Here is a 17,861-nt window from a genome sequence, read left to right on the forward strand (position 1 = left end):
TTCAAGGTGGGCAGCGAGGAGGCTGATCACAGCAGAAACGGGTCCTATCCTCACCTGATAGCCATTCATGTGCACTTCTAACAGGGATTTCTGGGCCGTGAGCAGGACTAGCAACTCCCCAGCACAGATCAGGAATCAAATCTGGGCTCCCCCTGTACTGTATGGCTCAGCTACTCACTGGGTAAACTCAGCTATTGGGAAACCAATTTGCTTTTTTTTAATGAATAATCCATTGACTAAAGTCTTTTGTAATGTATTTGTAATAGTTGCATTATTATGTGGTGAAGCATTTAAAATTGAATGATTTGCTCCTCCTGGCTTGCTGTCTGTTTAGTGCGATAAGATTCTGCAGACTGTGGTTAAAGCCTGAAATGAACATGTAGATTCTTTGTTCTATTTATAGAGACCATATTTACACTGTTGAAATGGATACATCCTTCACAGAGCAGATTAATTTTAACAAAGTAAGTAGCGTGTGTTTTCTTTGTTTCTGTGACTACGCTGTCACTGTTTAAACATGAGGCCCCATATGCAGAACCCAGATAAGACAACTACTGTAAATGAAAACAACTGGCAGTAAAGTGTGGGCTAGACGGAGACAACTAAAATCTTTAGTATAAGCAAGTTTTAGATAAATCCCAACATTAAATTTCAAAGCAACATTCCCATAGGCTGCCATTATGAGATGGCTTTATTCAAGTGGAACACATTTTGGCAAACAAACTACGTATTTGCAAATGTCCGGGTTGGACCGACCCTATGTATCTCAGCGCTTAATGGCCTGTTTATAAGGCACAGGCATATGTATTTCAAAAAATGTTTTATTCAGTTAAGTAAACTTGTTTGCACCAGATTAAAATCTCTAACTATTAGATTATTTTGCACTGTTTGTAAAACAAATAATCCAGTGGAAATTAAATCTCACTGAAATAGAATATTGTGCAGTAATTTATTCATCTACAGCAATGTCAAGGCACATTGTTAACCATGAGTCAACACAGACTGTTAGTTAGTACTCAACAAAATGGCCATTTGGTTGTACTTTTACATATTGCTGTATTTTAAAAGGACCATGTTACCTTTCTCTGCAGCAGTCATAAAGCTGAATATGATGCTATGTATTCTGTATTGATAACCAGTAAGATGTGTAAGACCTGGTTCTAATGACATGGTTCTTTTCATCATCACAGAAGTTAACATGGCGATCTAAACAAGCTGACATAGACATATGCAGAATGAAGGGAAAGCATAAGGTAAGCGGGCGTTATTTCCTTAATTGATGCCACTTCAGTGTAGATTCTGTGTCTGTTATCGTATAACATGATCTCTGATCGACCTCTGATTCTGTCATTAATGTGATTCATTGGCTTTATCAGGTAACTCCTAATGGGTTCCCCTGTTGATGGCTTTATTAGCTATAATAGTGAATCCTTAGAGGAGGAAAATAACATCTTGCTGTTCAGCTGTGCATAAAGGTTTAGAGGCACAGTTCACAATAGTGATTGTGTAATGAAACATACTTGTATTGTAAGCTGACTATAACATAGCAATTTTTTGCTGGTTTAGGATGAATGTCACAATTTCATTAAGTTGCTTCTGAAAAGAAATGATGACACCTTATTCGTCTGTGGGACAAATGCTTTCAACCCATCCTGCAGAAACTATAAGGTATGTTCCTTGAAATGCCTTTCTGTGTAGGATGATTCAGCATTCTAATTATTATGCTGGGAGACAACATCAAGTGATCATAACTTTACTGTGGTTCATTGTTTGAATTTCACTTTTTAAAATCAGTTGTATGTTTCCTGAATTTTTTTTCAAAGGCTGTTACATACTGTACATAAAAGCCTTTTGATCATACAAAACACGACACTACTATGGATCCAAATCAAGCTGAACTCATAAGCTGTCCAAGATTTACATCCTTGTTTTGTGTTGTGTTTAAAAGGGACAATATATTGCCTGATTTTTTTTTTTTTACAGCCTATTGATAGTGTCTTTAACACAGGTCTCTCCAGTTCCAACTGAAAGATGCATTATTTAAGCTATGCCATCCAGGCCTTGGGTCATGGAGCGGCAGGATGGCAATCGTGAGGGGATCTTAGCAACAAAGTAATCTATATCCAAACCCGCCCCAGTTTTTGAGAACTATACAATGTGAGAGTACTGTCAAGCACAATATTAATAGTATCATAAATAGATAGAGGATGTATGAAAGTGCCAGAGATAGTTTGAAGGTTGTAATTCTCATCCAGGTTCCATTAGAGTGAGGTGGTCAGTTGGTCACTTTGTGTCTGTAATAAAGAGTCACTGGTACTTCCTGGAGTTTTGAATGAGTAGCCACTCAAATTCAATAAGGAATGGTCAAATACAAACTGAACCAGTCACAAATTCTGTATATATTTGAAAATTTAGTGTGTCAAGTGAGGAAGTCTAGCACTCACTGGGAACTTCCACAGGGGTTCTCCCAATTGACCACTGTAGCTTCAGCGGAAGATCGGTGTAAACCCTGTTTATGCATCTGTCCGGGCTTTTCGTTAAAGTTATGGCAGCTGATCAGGAGAATCCATAAGAACATAAGAAATAGGAGCAGGAGTAGGCCATTTGGCCCTTTGAGCCTGCTCCGCCATTCAATGAGATCATGGATAATCTTCTGCCTCAACTCCATTCACTGGCCCTATCGCCATATCCCTTGATGCCCTTACCAGTCAGAAATCTATCGACTTCTGTTTTGAATATACCCAATGACTGAGCCTCCACAGCCCTCTGGGGTAGAGAATTCCAAAGATTCACCATCCTATGTGTGAAGAAATTTCTTCTCATCTCAGTCCTGAATGGCCTACCCTTTATCCTGAGGCTGTGGCCCCTGGTTCTAGACTCCCCAGCCAAGGGAAAGATTCTCCCAACATCCACCCTATCAAGCCCTGTAATCATTTTGTATGCTTCAGTGAGATCCCCTCTCATTCTTCTGAATTCAAGAGAATACAGGCCTAGTTTACTCAATTTCTTCTTATACGACAGTCCCACCATAGAAACGTAGAAACATAGAAGATAGGAGCAGGAGTAGGTCATTCGGCGCCTCGAGCCTGTTCTGCCATTTAATGAGATCATGGCTGATCATCCAAATTCAGTACCCTGTCCCTGCTTTCTCCCCATATCCCTTGATCGCTTTAGCCTTAAGAAATATATCTAACTCCTTCTTGAATATATTTAATGAATTGGCCTCAACGGCCTTCTGTGGTAGAGAATTCCACAGGTTCACCACTCTCTGGGTGAAGAAATTCCTCCTCATCTCAGTCCTAAATGGCTTACCCCTTATCCTTAGACTCTGACCCCTGGTTCTGGACTCCCCCACCATTGGGAACATCCTTCCTGCATCTAGTCTGTCTAGTCCTGTTAGAATTTTATAAGTTTCAATGAGATCCCCTCTCATTCTTCTAAACTCCAGCGAATACAAGCCCAATCGACCCAATCTCTCTTCATACGTCATTCCTGCCATCCCAGGTATCAGTCTCGTGAACCTTCGTTGCACTCCCTCTATGGCAAGTATATCCTTCCTTAGGTGAGGAGACCAAAATTGTACACAGTACTGCAGGTGTGGTCTCACCAAGGCCCTATATAATTGGAGTAAGACATCTTTACTCCTGTACTCAAATCCTCTTGTAATGAAGGCCAGCATACCATTTGCCTTCCTAATGGCTTGCTGCACCTGCACATTCATTTGCAGTGATTCATGTACAAGGTCACCCAGGTCCTTTTGAGCATCTGCATTCCCCAATCTTTCACCATTTAGGAAATACTCTGCCTTTCTGTTTTTTCTACCAAAGTGTATCCACATTTATCCATATTATATTCCATCTGCCATGTTCTCGCCCACTCACTGAGCCTGTCGAGATCCCCTTGAAGCCTCTTCACATTCTCTTCACAACTGACACTGCCACCTAGCTTTGTATCATCAGCAAATTTAGAAATATTACATTTAGTCCCCTCTTCCAAATCATCGATATAGGATTGTGAATAGCCGGGGCTCAAGCACCGATCCTTGTGGTACCCCACTAGTCACAGCCTGCCATCCTGAAAAAGACCTGTTTATCCCTACTCTTTGTTTTCTGTCTGTTAACCAATTCTCAATCCATCCATATTACCCCCAATTCCATGTGCCCTAATTTTGTTCACCAACCTCTTGTGTGGGACCTTATCGAAGGCCTTCTGAAAATCCAAATACACCACATCTACCGGTTCTCCTTTGTCTACTCCACTAGTTACATCCTCAAAGAACTCCAATAGGTTTGTCAAACAGGATTTCCCTTTCATAAATCCACGTTGACTCTGCCCAATCTTACTATTAGTTTCTAAGTGTCCAGTTATTGCATCCTTTATAATAGATTCCAGCATTTTCCCAACTACTGATGTGAGGCTAACGGGTCTGTAGTTCCCCGTTTTCTCTCTCTCTCCTTTCTTAAATAGCGGGGTTACATTTGCTATCCTCCAATCTGCAGGAACCGTTCCAGAATCTATAGAATTTTGGAAGATGACAACCAATGCGTCCACTATCCCAATGGCCACCTCTTTCAAAACCCTAGGATGTAGGTCATCCGGTCCTTGGGATTTATCAACTTTTAGTCCCATTCATTTTGCTAGTACTGTTTTTTTTACTAATAATAATTTCCACACCCTTGGTTTTCTCGTATTTCTGGGAGGTTTTGTGTCTTCCTCCATGAAGACAGAAAGAAAGGGGGAAAAATACAGTATCGCCCCGTTTGGGGCGCGATTATCAGCCGTGCGCAAAGTTTAGCGCCTGGCGCTAATTATCGCCTCCAACTGCAAACTTGGCTTTTATCGCCCCCGGAGTTGATTGTAGCGCTAAATCAGGCGCTACGCACCTCTCTTAAGGCGCAAAGGCCGAAGAGCGATGTGCTACCTCAGAGCGCTGGCGAAGCTCATGTGATGTCAGTCAGCAATAGAACACAGACACAATGGCGCCGGCCAGTTCTTAAAGGGGAGGGTTGATCTTTCTCTCCATCCACATCCTGCTCATTGCAGCTTGAATCTCGGCCTGGAGAGACCTGTACATCAAATCTGCTGAAAAGAACAATGGAGAGGCCCAGGGAAAGAGCTCAAAGTGCAGCCCCACAGTCTCTTCTAAATCGATACAAGGAAGGGCAAATCAAAATGAACCTGCAAAGTGCTGCTCAGTACCCAAAACTCCTTCACACAGCACTGACTCTCTCTCTCTCTCTCTCTCCCTCTCCCCCTCTCCCTCTCTCTCTCTCTCCCTCCCTCGCTCTCTCCCTCCAACAAAAAAAGGCAGGAAGCAGTCGCCTTTAAATAGCGCTCCCCCTGTCCCTTCCTGACTGAAAAACACTCCCCTCAACCTGTCATTGCTAGCGGCAGGCGGTGAGGCAGGGGGCGCCACTCAATATCTGGTCTGGGGCGTTGCACACTCGACTGACGTCATGATCTGCCGGCGCAGGAGATCGTGGCGGTAGTGTTTAGCGTCGCCACAAAATGTCTAGTTAATTTCACAAGCGGCGCAAACATCACCGCGCACAGGCGCTAGTTGCTTTGCGCCCCATTAGTGCCCTCATAAGGCGCTAACGGGAGGCGCAAACGAACTGAATTTTTCTCCAAAGTATTTATTTAATTTCTCTGCCATTTCCCCATTCCCCATTATAAATTCTCCCGTCTGACTGTAAAGGACCTACATTTACCTTTGCCAGTCTTTTCCTTTTCACATACCTATAGAAGCTTTTACAATCCGTTTTTATATTTTTCGCTAGTTTGTGCTCATATTCCATTTTCCCTTTCTTTATCAATTTCTTGGTCCCCCTTTGCTGATTTCTAAAAAGATCCCAATCCTCAGACTGACCGCTTTTTCTGGCAACTTTATAAGCTTCCTCCTTTGACTTGATCCTCGCTTTAATTTCTTTTGTTAGCCATGGTTGGATCACTTTTCCTTTTGCGTTTTTATGCCCTAGAGGAATATATGTTTGTTGCAAATTATGCATTATTTCCTTGAATGTTAGCCATTGTATGTCCACCTTCATACCTTTTAGTGTAGTCTCCCAATCTACCATGGCCAACTTGTCCCTCATACCCTTGTAGTTTCCTTTGTTTAGATTGAAGACCTTAGTTTTAGATTGGACTACATCACTCTTAAACTTAATGTAAAATTCAATCATATTATGGTCACTTGTCCCTAAAGGCCCCTTTACCAAAAGATTATTGATTAGCCCTTTCTCATTACAGAGTATCAGATCCAGAATAGCCTGTTCCCTGGTTGGTTCCTCCACATACTAATCCAGGAAACCATCTCGCATGCATTCCAAGAATTCGTCCTCCACACCATTAGTGGTAATTTGATTTGCCCAGTCAATATGTAGATTAAAGTCCCCCATGATTACCGTATTGCCCTTGTTACATACACTTCTAATCTCTTGATTGATACTGTGCCCTACATTACCACTACTGTTTGGTGGCCTATACACAACTCCCACCAATGTTTTCCGCCCTTTGCTGTTTCTTAGCCCCACCTAAATTGATTCCAGTTCTACATCACGATCTGCCGAGCCAAGATCTTTTATCTCTACCGTACCAATCTTATCCCTTATTAACAGCGTTACGCCACCTCCTTTTCCTTTTTGTCTGTCCTTCCTAAATGTTGAGTACCCTGGAATATTCAGTTCCCAGCTTTGGTTACGCTGCAACCATGTCTCTGTAATGGCAATTACATCATACCCATTTACTTCTATTTGTGCCATTAATTCATCCACCTTGTTGCGAATACTACGTGCATTTAGATAAAGTGCCTTCAACTTTGCCTGTTTAATATTTTTCTGCACTTTGACCCTCTTTACTGTTGGCCTTTGTTTCTGCTCCCTACTAGTTTTGCTGACTACTTTTCTAACTTGCACTTCCAGCTTTGTTTCTCTCTGTTCTGGGCCCACACTTAGGTTCCCAGCCCTCTGACAAACTAGTTTAAATCCTTCCCAACAGCACTAGCAAACCCCCCTGCAAGGATATTGGTCCCGGTTCTGCCGAGGTGTAACCCCTCCAGTTTGTACAGTTCCCACCTTCCCCAGAATCGGTCCCAATGCCTCAGGAATTTAAATCCCTCCCTCGTACACCGTCTCTCCAGCCACGCATTCATCTGGTCCATTCTCCTATTTCTGCTCTTGCTAGCATGTGGCACTGGGAGTAATCTTGAAATTACTACCTTTGAGGTCCTGCTTATTAATTTATTTCCTAACACTCTACATTCTGCTTGCAGGACCTCATCCCTCTTTCTACCTATGTCATTGCTGCTGATATGGACCACGACCTCTGGCTGTTCACCCTCCCCCTTCAGAATGTCCTGCAGCTGCTCAGTGCCATTCTTGACCCTGGCACCAGGGAGGCAACATACCATCCTGGAGTCACGTCTGTGGCCACAGAAATGTCTATCTGTTCCCCTTAAGATAGAATCCCCTATCAATATTACTCTCCCACTCTTTTTCCTCCCCTCCTGTGCAGCTGAACCACTCGTAGTGCCACGGACTTGGCTCTTGCTGCATTTCCCTGAGAAATCATCGCCCCCAGCAGTGTCCAAAATGGAAAACCTGTTGGAGAGAGAGATGGACCCAGGGGACTCCTGCACTACCTTCCTAATTTTTTTACTCTGGCGGTCACCCATTCCCTTTCTGCCTGTGCACTCTTTACCTGCGGTGTGACCACCTTGTTAAACATGCTATCCACGTAGATCTCAGCCTCGCGGATGCTCCACAGTGACTCCAGCCGCAACTCCAGCTCCGAAACGCGGATTTCAAGTAGCTGCAGCTGGAGACACTTCCTATACACGTGTTCGCCCTGGACACTGAAAGTGTCCCTGACTTGCCACATAGCACAGGAGGAGCGCTCCACACTGCCGAGCTGCCCTGCCATGTCCTACCCTTAATTTACTCCCTTTACTTCCTCTAAATTAAAGAATATTAAATATATTAGGGGCCTTACTTCACTTTACACACTACTTACTCTAAACTAGAGACCTTACTTTTACTTTAACGACTAGACTTTAGAAATACTCACCTGGTCCTACTTACCAATCAGCTACTTCCCTGGTTGTGACGTCACTTTAGCGGTTTTGCAGTTGCTGTTGTTGTTTGACTGCTCCCGCTCTCAGAGTCTTTCCTTGGTGTAAAGTAAGAACCAATTCCTACATGGTGAAAAGTTAGGAAAAGCAAAGGCAAAACAAGGGAGCTCCTCCTTCCATATCTCACCTACCTACTCACTCACTCACTCACTCAACTCCAGCACTCTGTTCAAACCGCACTCAGAGCAAATCGCACTGCGAAGCCTGTTTTTATAGGCCCTGAAACAAAGGAGCTGGCTGAACCCTGCGACAGGAAAACCAGTGTAATCTAGTTTCCCTAATTAGCTGTCTTCAGCTGCTCTGAATGTAGGCCTTGTATATCCCTGTTCATTCCTGCTTAAGACTGGGAAATTTGCGTTGTGTATATTTAAAAAAAGGCATAAGACCGTCCTGTACTTAAAAAGAATTACCAAACAAGGTTTGCTGTTCATTCTGCCAGGTGTGCTATCAAAAGCTTACCTGGATCTTAGGGCAAGGGTAGACACTCTCAAAGGTTTGAGGAATTGACACTTGCCCCTGAGTGTGATCTAAGGAAATAACAAAATAACTTGGGGCAAGAAGGTTTGAAAATACCCTCAAATGTCTGCCCTATGTAGAAAGTGAGCTGATGTCAAAAAGACTGACTACACCTTATATTTGACTATACCCGGTAGAAACAAGATTTTGCATTAAGTGGCTTTGAAGAACATTTTCTGGTTAGTATCTCCAGTTTTAGAGTATATTTGACCTTCACCAAATTTTGATCCCTGTAATATTTTTCCCTGGTTGATTTCCCAAAGGAATATGGATATACTGGTGAAATCAGAAGGATCTCCTTTGACGTGATTTCTCGAGACACGAATTACTTATGTGTTTGTGCAGCTGCTGCCATTTAGCAATTTGGAAACAGGAGAGAGAATACATTCTGAATAGCTGATTCTTCCATGTGGATTCAATGCTTTCCCTCACACTTAAAAAAAATCATGCTTTCTTTTCCAAACATTCAAGTGTAAATAAGAACGTGGATCCACATCAAAGTTCTGGAAATTTTGTAAGGACTGTTTTCAGAGAGAATCCCAGTGATCAGACAAACCTGAAGTGTAAGCCAATGAGTATAGCCATGACTGATGCTAACTGGATACCATAACCATGAACAAAGAGAACTGATAGGAAGAAGTGGAGCAAACAGTGACATTTATTTGTTAACCAAAAGGCTGTTGATGCAGGAATAATTATAATGGCAAGTTTTCCTTTAAAATATTCTCCACACATTGTACAACAGGATCCATGCTTTTTGTGTTCAATTAGTGTAGGATGGGTAATGGAAAATCCTAACTTGGTAATGGTTGATCAATGATCCTGATACAGGCATTGGGTAATGTTAAGTGCCTTGTTTACTTATTCCAGTGTAACAGGAGATTCCTGTTCAAGTTTCTTGGAAACAAGTTAAAATTGAACTAATTAAGTAAGTATGTGATTAGAGCCTTGAATGTCCTAAAGGAAAAGACGTCAACTACAGCTCTTTGACAGTTTACATTCATTGCTTTCTCTGCCAGAAACAGTGCATGGAATCCTGCTTACATGAATAATTGTGAACCTGGACTAATAGTGTAATCCTACACATTGAATCATGAGCAAAAAAAGTCAGTGCAAGTACAACAGAATTTCCACCAATTTTTCCACTCGCATTAACAACCTGGCAAAAGGTGGGAAGTGATGTTCCACAAGGATCAGTGCTGGGACCACTGTTGTTCACCATTTATATAAATGATTTGGACTCGGGAATTGGAAGTGCAATTTCAAACTGGGGGGTATAGTTAATACAGAGGAGGACTGCGATAAAATACAGGAAGACATTAGTAAACTTGCATGGGTGTGTAATTGGCAAATGAACTTCAATATAGATAACTGTGAGGTGGTACATTTTGGTAGGAAGGATAAGGAGGCCACATACTCCTTGGAAATTAACGGCTGGATTTTGCCAATGAGGAGCTTTTGGAGGTGGGAATCCCACTTGTCCGGTTTCAGTCCCGCCTCCATCAACTTCTGGCTAACCCACGCTATTTTCCCTTGATTAACCTTGTTAAGCCCGCACAGCAGGCTTAGCAGGCCAATTAAGGGAAAGCCGGTTGCAAAGAACATCAGCGTATGACGTTTCATCTGTCAAAAACTTTTGACAGATGAATTGTCATTGTTTGACAGCTCTGTGATGCTGTCAAACACTGACATTCTCTGTAGTTTGATGAGTTCTTGAATACAAGACTCATCAAACCTCTTTCTTTTGCAGAAATTAGATGGTTGTTGCATTGGAGAATGCAACGGCCATCTGTCATCTCTGCTGCGGAGGTGTGAGACTCTCCGCATACCCACTGATTGAAGCCTGCAGGAAGAAACAAAGGTAAGTAAACTTTTTCTAACACTTTACACTTAACTCACATACTCACCTCTCCACACTTGCACCCATCACTTACCTTCACAGCGCGCTTTTGGACCCCGCAGACCCACTACTCACCTCAGTGACCCCGGCGGGGTTCGGAGCCTTTGGGAAGCCCGCACTTGTATGGGTAAAATGGGGATAATCCTCTTATCTGCCTGTTAACTACCTGTTAACAGGCAGATAAGTGGCACTAATCTCCTTCCTGCCTCCAAGGAGACGGGACCCGGCGCGGGTCGGCTACCCACCTCCTGGTAAGATGGCACGGAGACGGGTTGGGCACCCGCCCCCAGATTCTGCCATTTTCCCGGCAGTCCCGCCTCCATATCCACCTCCCCAGGGCTGGCAAGATCGTGCCCTAAGTGTCTAAATGGAGTAGAGTAGCAGAAGGATCTGGGAATACAGAAACACAAATCACTAAAAGTAGTGACACAGGTTAACAAGGCCATAAAAAGTGTAACCAAAGCACTGGGTTTCATTTCTAGAGGGATAGAATTGAAAAGCAGGGAAATTATGTTAAATCCGCATAGAACCTTGGTTAGACCACATTTAAAGTACTGTGAACAGTTCTGGTCACCATAGTATAAAAAGGATATAGAGGCACTGGAGAAGGTGCAAAAAAGATTTGCCAGGATGATACCAGAACTGTGAGGTTATATCTATCAGGAAAGATTGAACAGGATGGGCTCTTTTCTCTGGAAAAGAGAAGGCTGAAGGGTGACCTGATAGAGGTCTTTAAGATTATGAAAGGGTTTGATAGGGTCGACGTAGAGAGATGGTTCCACTAACAGGGGAGACCAGAACTAGGGGCCATAAATATAAGATAGTCACTGACAAATCCAATAAAAATGTCTTTACCCATAGAGTAGTTTGCATGTGGAACTCGTTACCACAAGGAGTAGTTGAGGTGACTAGCACAGATGCCTTTAAGGGGAAGCTAGAAGAAGGAGAGAAAGGAATAGAAGGATATGTTTATGGGGGGTAGATGAAGAAGGGTGGGAGGAGGCTCGTGTGGAGCATAAACGCCAGCACAGACCTGTTGGGCCGAATGGCCTGTTTCTGTGCTGTAAATACTATAAACAATTGGAATAGAATATATCTTGTAGTATAACGCTGGAGACAGCCCATGGATAGCTAACAAATTGGAGTTTTGACGAAAGGTCATCGACCTGAAATGTTAACTCTGTTTCTCTCTCCACAGATGCTGCCTGATCTGCTGAGGATTTCCAGCATTTTCTGTTTTTATTTCAGATTTCCAGCATCCGCAGTATTTTGCTTTTGTAACAAATTGGAGCGTTGGACTCCAGAGGAGGAGGCCTGAAGTCAGACCCTAATCTCAAATAATAACTGATTCAGACTTTCCAAAGAGGGGATTTTGCCAGGTCAGGTGGAAGGGAAAATAAACTGTCCAGTATGCCCCTTTTCTTCTTGCATTACTTGAGAACAGCACCTGGCGAAGCATCTGTCCGTCATAATGAGACTAACATGGATATAGGAAGTTATTGGGGGGGGGGGCGCGGCAGGGACTATGGTGCAGAGCTTCTGCTGGTGCATTACTGACCCAATGCAATGCTTAGCTTTGCCTTTGATCTATAGCACATGTCTCCGAGCAACAGAACATGTCAGCATGCAAACTTAACCAGGGGGCATAGTTATAAGGTGATTGGTAGACAGATTAGAGGGGAGTTGAGGAGAAATCTTTTCACCCAGAGGGTGGTGGGCGTCTGGAACTTACTGCCTGAAAGAGTGGTAGAGGCAGAAATCCTCACTGCATTTAAAAATTACTCGGATATGCACTTGAAGTGACGTAACCTACAAGGCTACAGACCAAGAGCTGGAAAGTGGGATTAGGCTGGGGAGCTCTTTTTCGGCCGGCACAGAAACAATGGGCCAAAAAGCCTCCTTCAGTGCTGTAAACGTCTATGATTCTATGATTACTGCACTCTGTGGAGCTCAAACTGCAGAATCTAACCGTACAGAAGCATAGTAAAGTTGCAGAGTTACCTGGAGTGAAGCCATGGCAATTCAATTACCATTGCTGGTTTAATTTTCCAAGATTACCTCAGGAAAAGACATCTGCAGTCAGTGTCATCTTCATATCAAGAGAGCAGCAGACAATCTTTTTAATCTCATTGGTTTGCCAGCTGTTGAGTCTTAATACCTGGAAGCAGCTCCAGCACATGGTCTCTTCAGCTTGGCTTGAATTCTGTTTTCCTACTCCTACGCAGTATACTCAAACGGGTTTTCTGTTTCACAGACAGGCTGGTTTCACATTAATCAGTGTTACCTGATCTAGTGGAATGAAAGTCAGTACAACAGCTCTTCAGATAAGCCTCCCACACTAACTACCCTGTTCCTGCTAATTCTGATCCAATTTCATCCCAACATTTACCGTTCAAACATTGCTTTACGTTCAACAGTGTGAATCGGCGTTTGGAAACTTGTCACTAAAATGACTCCAGTAAAGTGCACATTTTTGGTGTCACAACTTTTTGGGACCGGTTTACTACAGACAATTATACATATTTTGAATGCTTTCTCCATCTGTTTCATGTCTACTGTGTAAGGGATATTGATTACCACACCTGTTGATTTGCCATTCCGCATTTGGGAATAGTGCAGACTCTGGCAAAAGTTCATTGGTCGACACGGCACCTGTAATGAATGTTCTAATACTTATTTTTGTTTTCCAGCATTACTAATATCTTAGAAATGTCTCAGACTGGCCAACAGACTGTAATTGTATCTGTCTGCTCTTTCGTGACTTGTCTGTATTCTCACTTACATAAGTGCAGCAAGATACATAACCAAGTTTATAGTCGACCATGAGGGACATTATGGAGAAAAAAATACTTTTCACATGAGTTAGAACTGTACAAGGGTTGGAATATATAAACACTTTGGTATGCTAATTAATATAATCCCAGATTAACTCTTTCCATATTTCCATATTTTCAAAATGAAATTAAAAGAAAGGACTTGCATTTTATACAGAACCTTCCTGGACCGTAGCACATCCAAAACATTTCACAGCCAATTAAGTACTTTTGAAGTGTAGTCACTTTTGTAATCCAGTGAAACGTGGCAGCCAATTTGTGTACAGCAAGGTCCTACAAATGGCAATGAGATAAATGACTAGATGATCTGCTTTTGGTGGTGGTATTTAAAGGATAAATGTTGGTCAGAACACTGGGAAAACCTCCCTGCTCTTCTGTGCATATTGCCATGGAATCTTTTATGCCCACCTGAAAGGGCAGATGGGGCTTTTGTTTAACATCTTATCCAAAAGATGCACTCCCTCAGTACTGCGCTGAAACATCAGCCTATATTATTCACTTGAGCCTCTGGAGTGGGGCTCGAACCCACAACCTTTTAATGCAGAGGCGAGAGTGCTACCACTGAGCCAAGGCTAATACAAATGAAAAGGTTTCATTTTTTTTTAGCTGATGCAGCACCAGCAGTTTTTATTTTGTTTCAATTTCTCCTCTTCCTCTTCTGAAGACGCTGCTTCCTGTTGGGACAAGGTTCCACAGACATTAACAGTACTCTAGTACTTCACCCCAAGTAGCCATTCTTTATGTATGAACCTAGCCTATGAGTGCCAGCAGGTTATTTTAACCAGAGAGCATGGCAGACCAGACCTCACATTGTATTTTAGTTATATGCAATGTCCAGCAGGGGTCACTGGATATGATTAGAAGCAAAAACCATGGCTGAATATTTTCCCCTGCCCAGAGGTGCAGACATCAACTGTAGCAGTTATACTGCTGCACCAGCTGAGATCACCTAACTCAGGCATCAAACCTGGAACTTTCCTGGTTTGTATAGTTTAATACGACATGAGCAGTACAACAATTCTTCAACCATTGGGTAAGTTATAGGCACCAATCATTTTAGGGAAGTAAAAGCAAATTTCAAATGCTACAAAGAGGGCAATGGCGGTTAGAATGCTCCAGCTACTGGGGGAAGATCAGTAGAAACAGACGCATTTTTGCATGTTGGCCACACTTCCAGATAACATTCTTTCCTACCATAACCCAACTGTTAGATCACTAAAAGCACAAATTTGCTGGCTGCTTTAAAGAGACAATCTATGCAGTATATTATGGCAAATTTCTAATTTTTTAAAATAATTTTACTTAAACCTTCCCCCTCCCTGTAGTTTTCAAAATTGCCTCCAAAAAGAGGGTAGCCAACGAGCCTGTTCTCAAGCCTTTTATTATGTGTTTGTAGATGAGCACACTGTGTTGGATCACTCTCTAAAGTTCTCCTTTGTGAACTAATTTGAGGAAATCACATTTCCTTAAGTATTCATATATTACTATTATTCTAATTCAAAATGTTACAGTTTTGATATGTATGCATTCATTCATGTGCTACAAATATTTTATTTCCATGTTTTCTTCCATTGTTGTGTTTGCTCTAAAATGTTCTGTTGTTAAATGAATCACTTTCTTCAACTGTGTAAAGGAGGTGATATGAGAAGTCTATAGTGGTCATTCCAAGATTCTCGATGTTCCTATTGGGGAACAATGCTCATAGGAAGTGGATCTTGGGAACTTTGTGGGTGCACAGCCCCCAATTTTCTATCTGTTAACTTTAGTAAAGGAAAAATCACAGGGTGTGCACCATGTTTTCCTGAGACGTTCTCCCAGTGAGTGTCTTACTTCCCACTGAGAGCACTTGATTGTGGAATCACTCCTTTACATATTATCTTAAACTGAGATGGAGGCCATAGCAGTGGATGGTTGCCTTAGTTGAGTAAAATGCAATGTGAAAAGTTAATGACACACTGTTCTTAAATAATATTATTGGCCACTTGCTCAAGAACTTGAACATAAATTCTTCCTGTCTGCTTCAGTTGGACACCCTGGACATCCTTGGAGACGACAACATCAGTGGAATGGCCAGGTGCCCTTATGATCCAAAACATGCAAATGTTGCACTTTTTGCTGGTGAGCATTTATCTAGACTTTGTGATGGGTCTAATGGACACAATGTAATTCATTTAAATAGTCAGTCAAAAAGCATTTATTCTTTTGATTCCGCCCCCCCCCCCCCCATGAAATACACAACTCACAGAAAAGGTAGGGTATTTTCTGAATCTAAAGCCGTGTGGTGTCCCAGTAACACACTGTCACTGCTACAACAGCACATGATTTAGAAGATTCACAATGGGGAATGGCAAATGTTGGTCATCCTATCAATCATGGGGAAACATCTTCAGATGCAGACAGAATATTCCAGCCTTTAGTATACAGCAAACCCCCAGTCCATTACCAGTAAACTTTCCTACTCTAGTACTGTCCTTGCTGCCCTCCCATTCTCTTACCCGCCCCCCCACCCATTAAACTTCAGCTTATCCAGAACTTTGCTACTTGTATGCTATCCCACACTAGTCTCCCATGCTTATGTTGCCGCTGAGCTACACTAGTTACCTGTCCCCAGCACCTCCAATTCAAAATTCTCCTCATCTTCAAATCTGTCCATGGCCTCACTCTACTCTGTATCAGCAACCACTTCAAACCCTATAGCTTCTCTTCCCGCACCCCAACATTCTGTTTCTCTGACTCTGGCCTCTTGTGCATCTCTCTTTTTCTTACCATTAGCGGCAGAGCTTTAAGTTGTCTGGGTTCTATTCTCCAAAATTCCTTCCTTAAATCCCTTCAGCTCTCCACCTATCTATTCTTTAAAACTTTCTCAAATCCAATCTCTTCAGCCAACCATTTGGTCACCCCTCCAAATGAGTCTTTTTCTGGCTTGGTGCCCATTTTCCATATGCCCATTTGTGAAATGCCTTTAGAGACTATCAGAGGGCTATAATAAAGCAAGTCCATGGATTGAAGTGAACTTGCAGACAAATTCCTGTTTTTTAAACACAATTTTGTATTTCTGTGTAACATTGTTTTTCATGTGACTTTTTATAGCTGTCAACATTTTGGGAATTCTGACTTTGCCACCACAGGGTGAGCTTGGTGTAATTTATGTTAAAAATGCTACTATTAAGATAACTGTAGCTTGAAAGGGGTTATATTTATTTAACAGCAGAGCTGGAAAATCTTGATTAGGTTTCAGACAATCTTTTTGAATCAGAATGCTCTAAACAATGAAAATTATAAATAGTAGTGAACATCCACACCTCCACACCTATTGGGGGGAGGGGAGTAGGGGTGTTTCTGTTTGTGTCAGCCTCTTGTTGGAAGAAGGGATCTTCGGTTTGGTTGATAGGTGATGTAAAAAAAAACTTGTTTATGCAGCGAGTGGTTAAGATCTGGAATGCACTTCCTGAAAGGGTGGTGGAGGCAGACTCAATCTTATCTTTCAAAAGGGAGTTGGATAAGTATCTGAAGGGGGAAAAAATTGCAGGGCTACGGGGAAAGGGCGAGGGAGTGGGACTAGCTCAGAGTCGGCACGGGCTCGAGAGGCCGAATGGCCTTCTTCTGTGCTGTAACCATTCTATGATTCTGTACTGGTGAAACCCTGAACGGGGAAGGAGTCTGATGCCACACCCTTCCATTTTGTGTAAATACTCAAGCGTGTAGAAAATAGAGACATGGAACAGTCAAACAGCCAGATAGGTCGCCGGGGGGAGCGGGGGGGAGGTTGTGGGGGGCGGGCGGGCGGTGGGTGGAGTCTTACCTAGTGCAGGGAAACTCGCTCCTCTAGTCCAGAGCTGGTCAGAATCAGAAAGCTGACCATGAAAAGTTAAGCAAATTTATTAACGGTGATAATGTGTAGTTTTGATTATTTTTCTTGCTCTCGGGAAGGCTTCTGTAGTTTGTTGAATCAAGGTGAAATTTGATTAGATCTGTTACTCATCAAATATCCAGGTCAGAGCAGAAGGGGGTCCTATTGTTACACCCCTGGATTATGCTGGCACACTCCTTAACACAAGAAGTTTAGGCTGCTTGTAGGAGTACAGCTGTACCTGAGGAAATATCAAACTCAAACTTAAAAGTTATAACACTTACCTTACATCTTGGAATTTTTGGGATATCTGTACGATAATAGTATTGTTGCTTGTTTTGAAGCTGATTTGTTAGTAGTCGCTGTTGATTTGTAACTATTGATTAGTAGTTTGATTGCCAACTTAGATAAATAATTTAGAGTTTATCTGTGGCCTAACCTGTTGAGCAAAGTTAACTATTGCCTGGACAACATACTTGAGATGTACCTGAAACAACTGTGATTCAATGTAATAACTGGTGTCCTTTTCCAGTTTTATCTTTTGTGGTTTGATTTGAGCGAATTCTAAAGTTCTTACTGCATATTTCCCATCTAAATGAAACTGGTTAATGTAGAATATCTTTTTTATTATTT

General features: G+C 42.3%; 1 protein-coding gene across 7 annotated transcripts in view; it reads left to right on the forward strand.

Moving 5' to 3' along the window:
- sema6a (sema domain, transmembrane domain (TM), and cytoplasmic domain, (semaphorin) 6A) overlaps nt 1–17,861 on the forward strand; it is a 307,183-nt gene that overhangs the window by 245,087 nt on the left and 44,235 nt on the right. For all 7 annotated transcript variants that reach the window (XM_085987030.1, XM_085987036.1, XM_085987020.1 and 4 more), the window contains exons 4-7: nt 404–464; nt 1,191–1,253; nt 1,567–1,668; nt 15,403–15,496. In XM_085987030.1, the coding sequence (XP_085843156.1) occupies nt 404–464; nt 1,191–1,253; nt 1,567–1,668; nt 15,403–15,496 (320 nt within the window). The remainder of the gene's footprint in view (nt 1–403; nt 465–1,190; nt 1,254–1,566; nt 1,669–15,402; nt 15,497–17,861) is intronic.

Source organism: Somniosus microcephalus, chromosome 1 (assembly GCF_052327205.1).
Source record: "Somniosus microcephalus isolate GS21.2 chromosome 1, FLI_Smic_1.0, whole genome shotgun sequence".
NCBI lineage: Eukaryota > Metazoa > Chordata > Chondrichthyes > Squaliformes > Somniosidae > Somniosus > Somniosus microcephalus.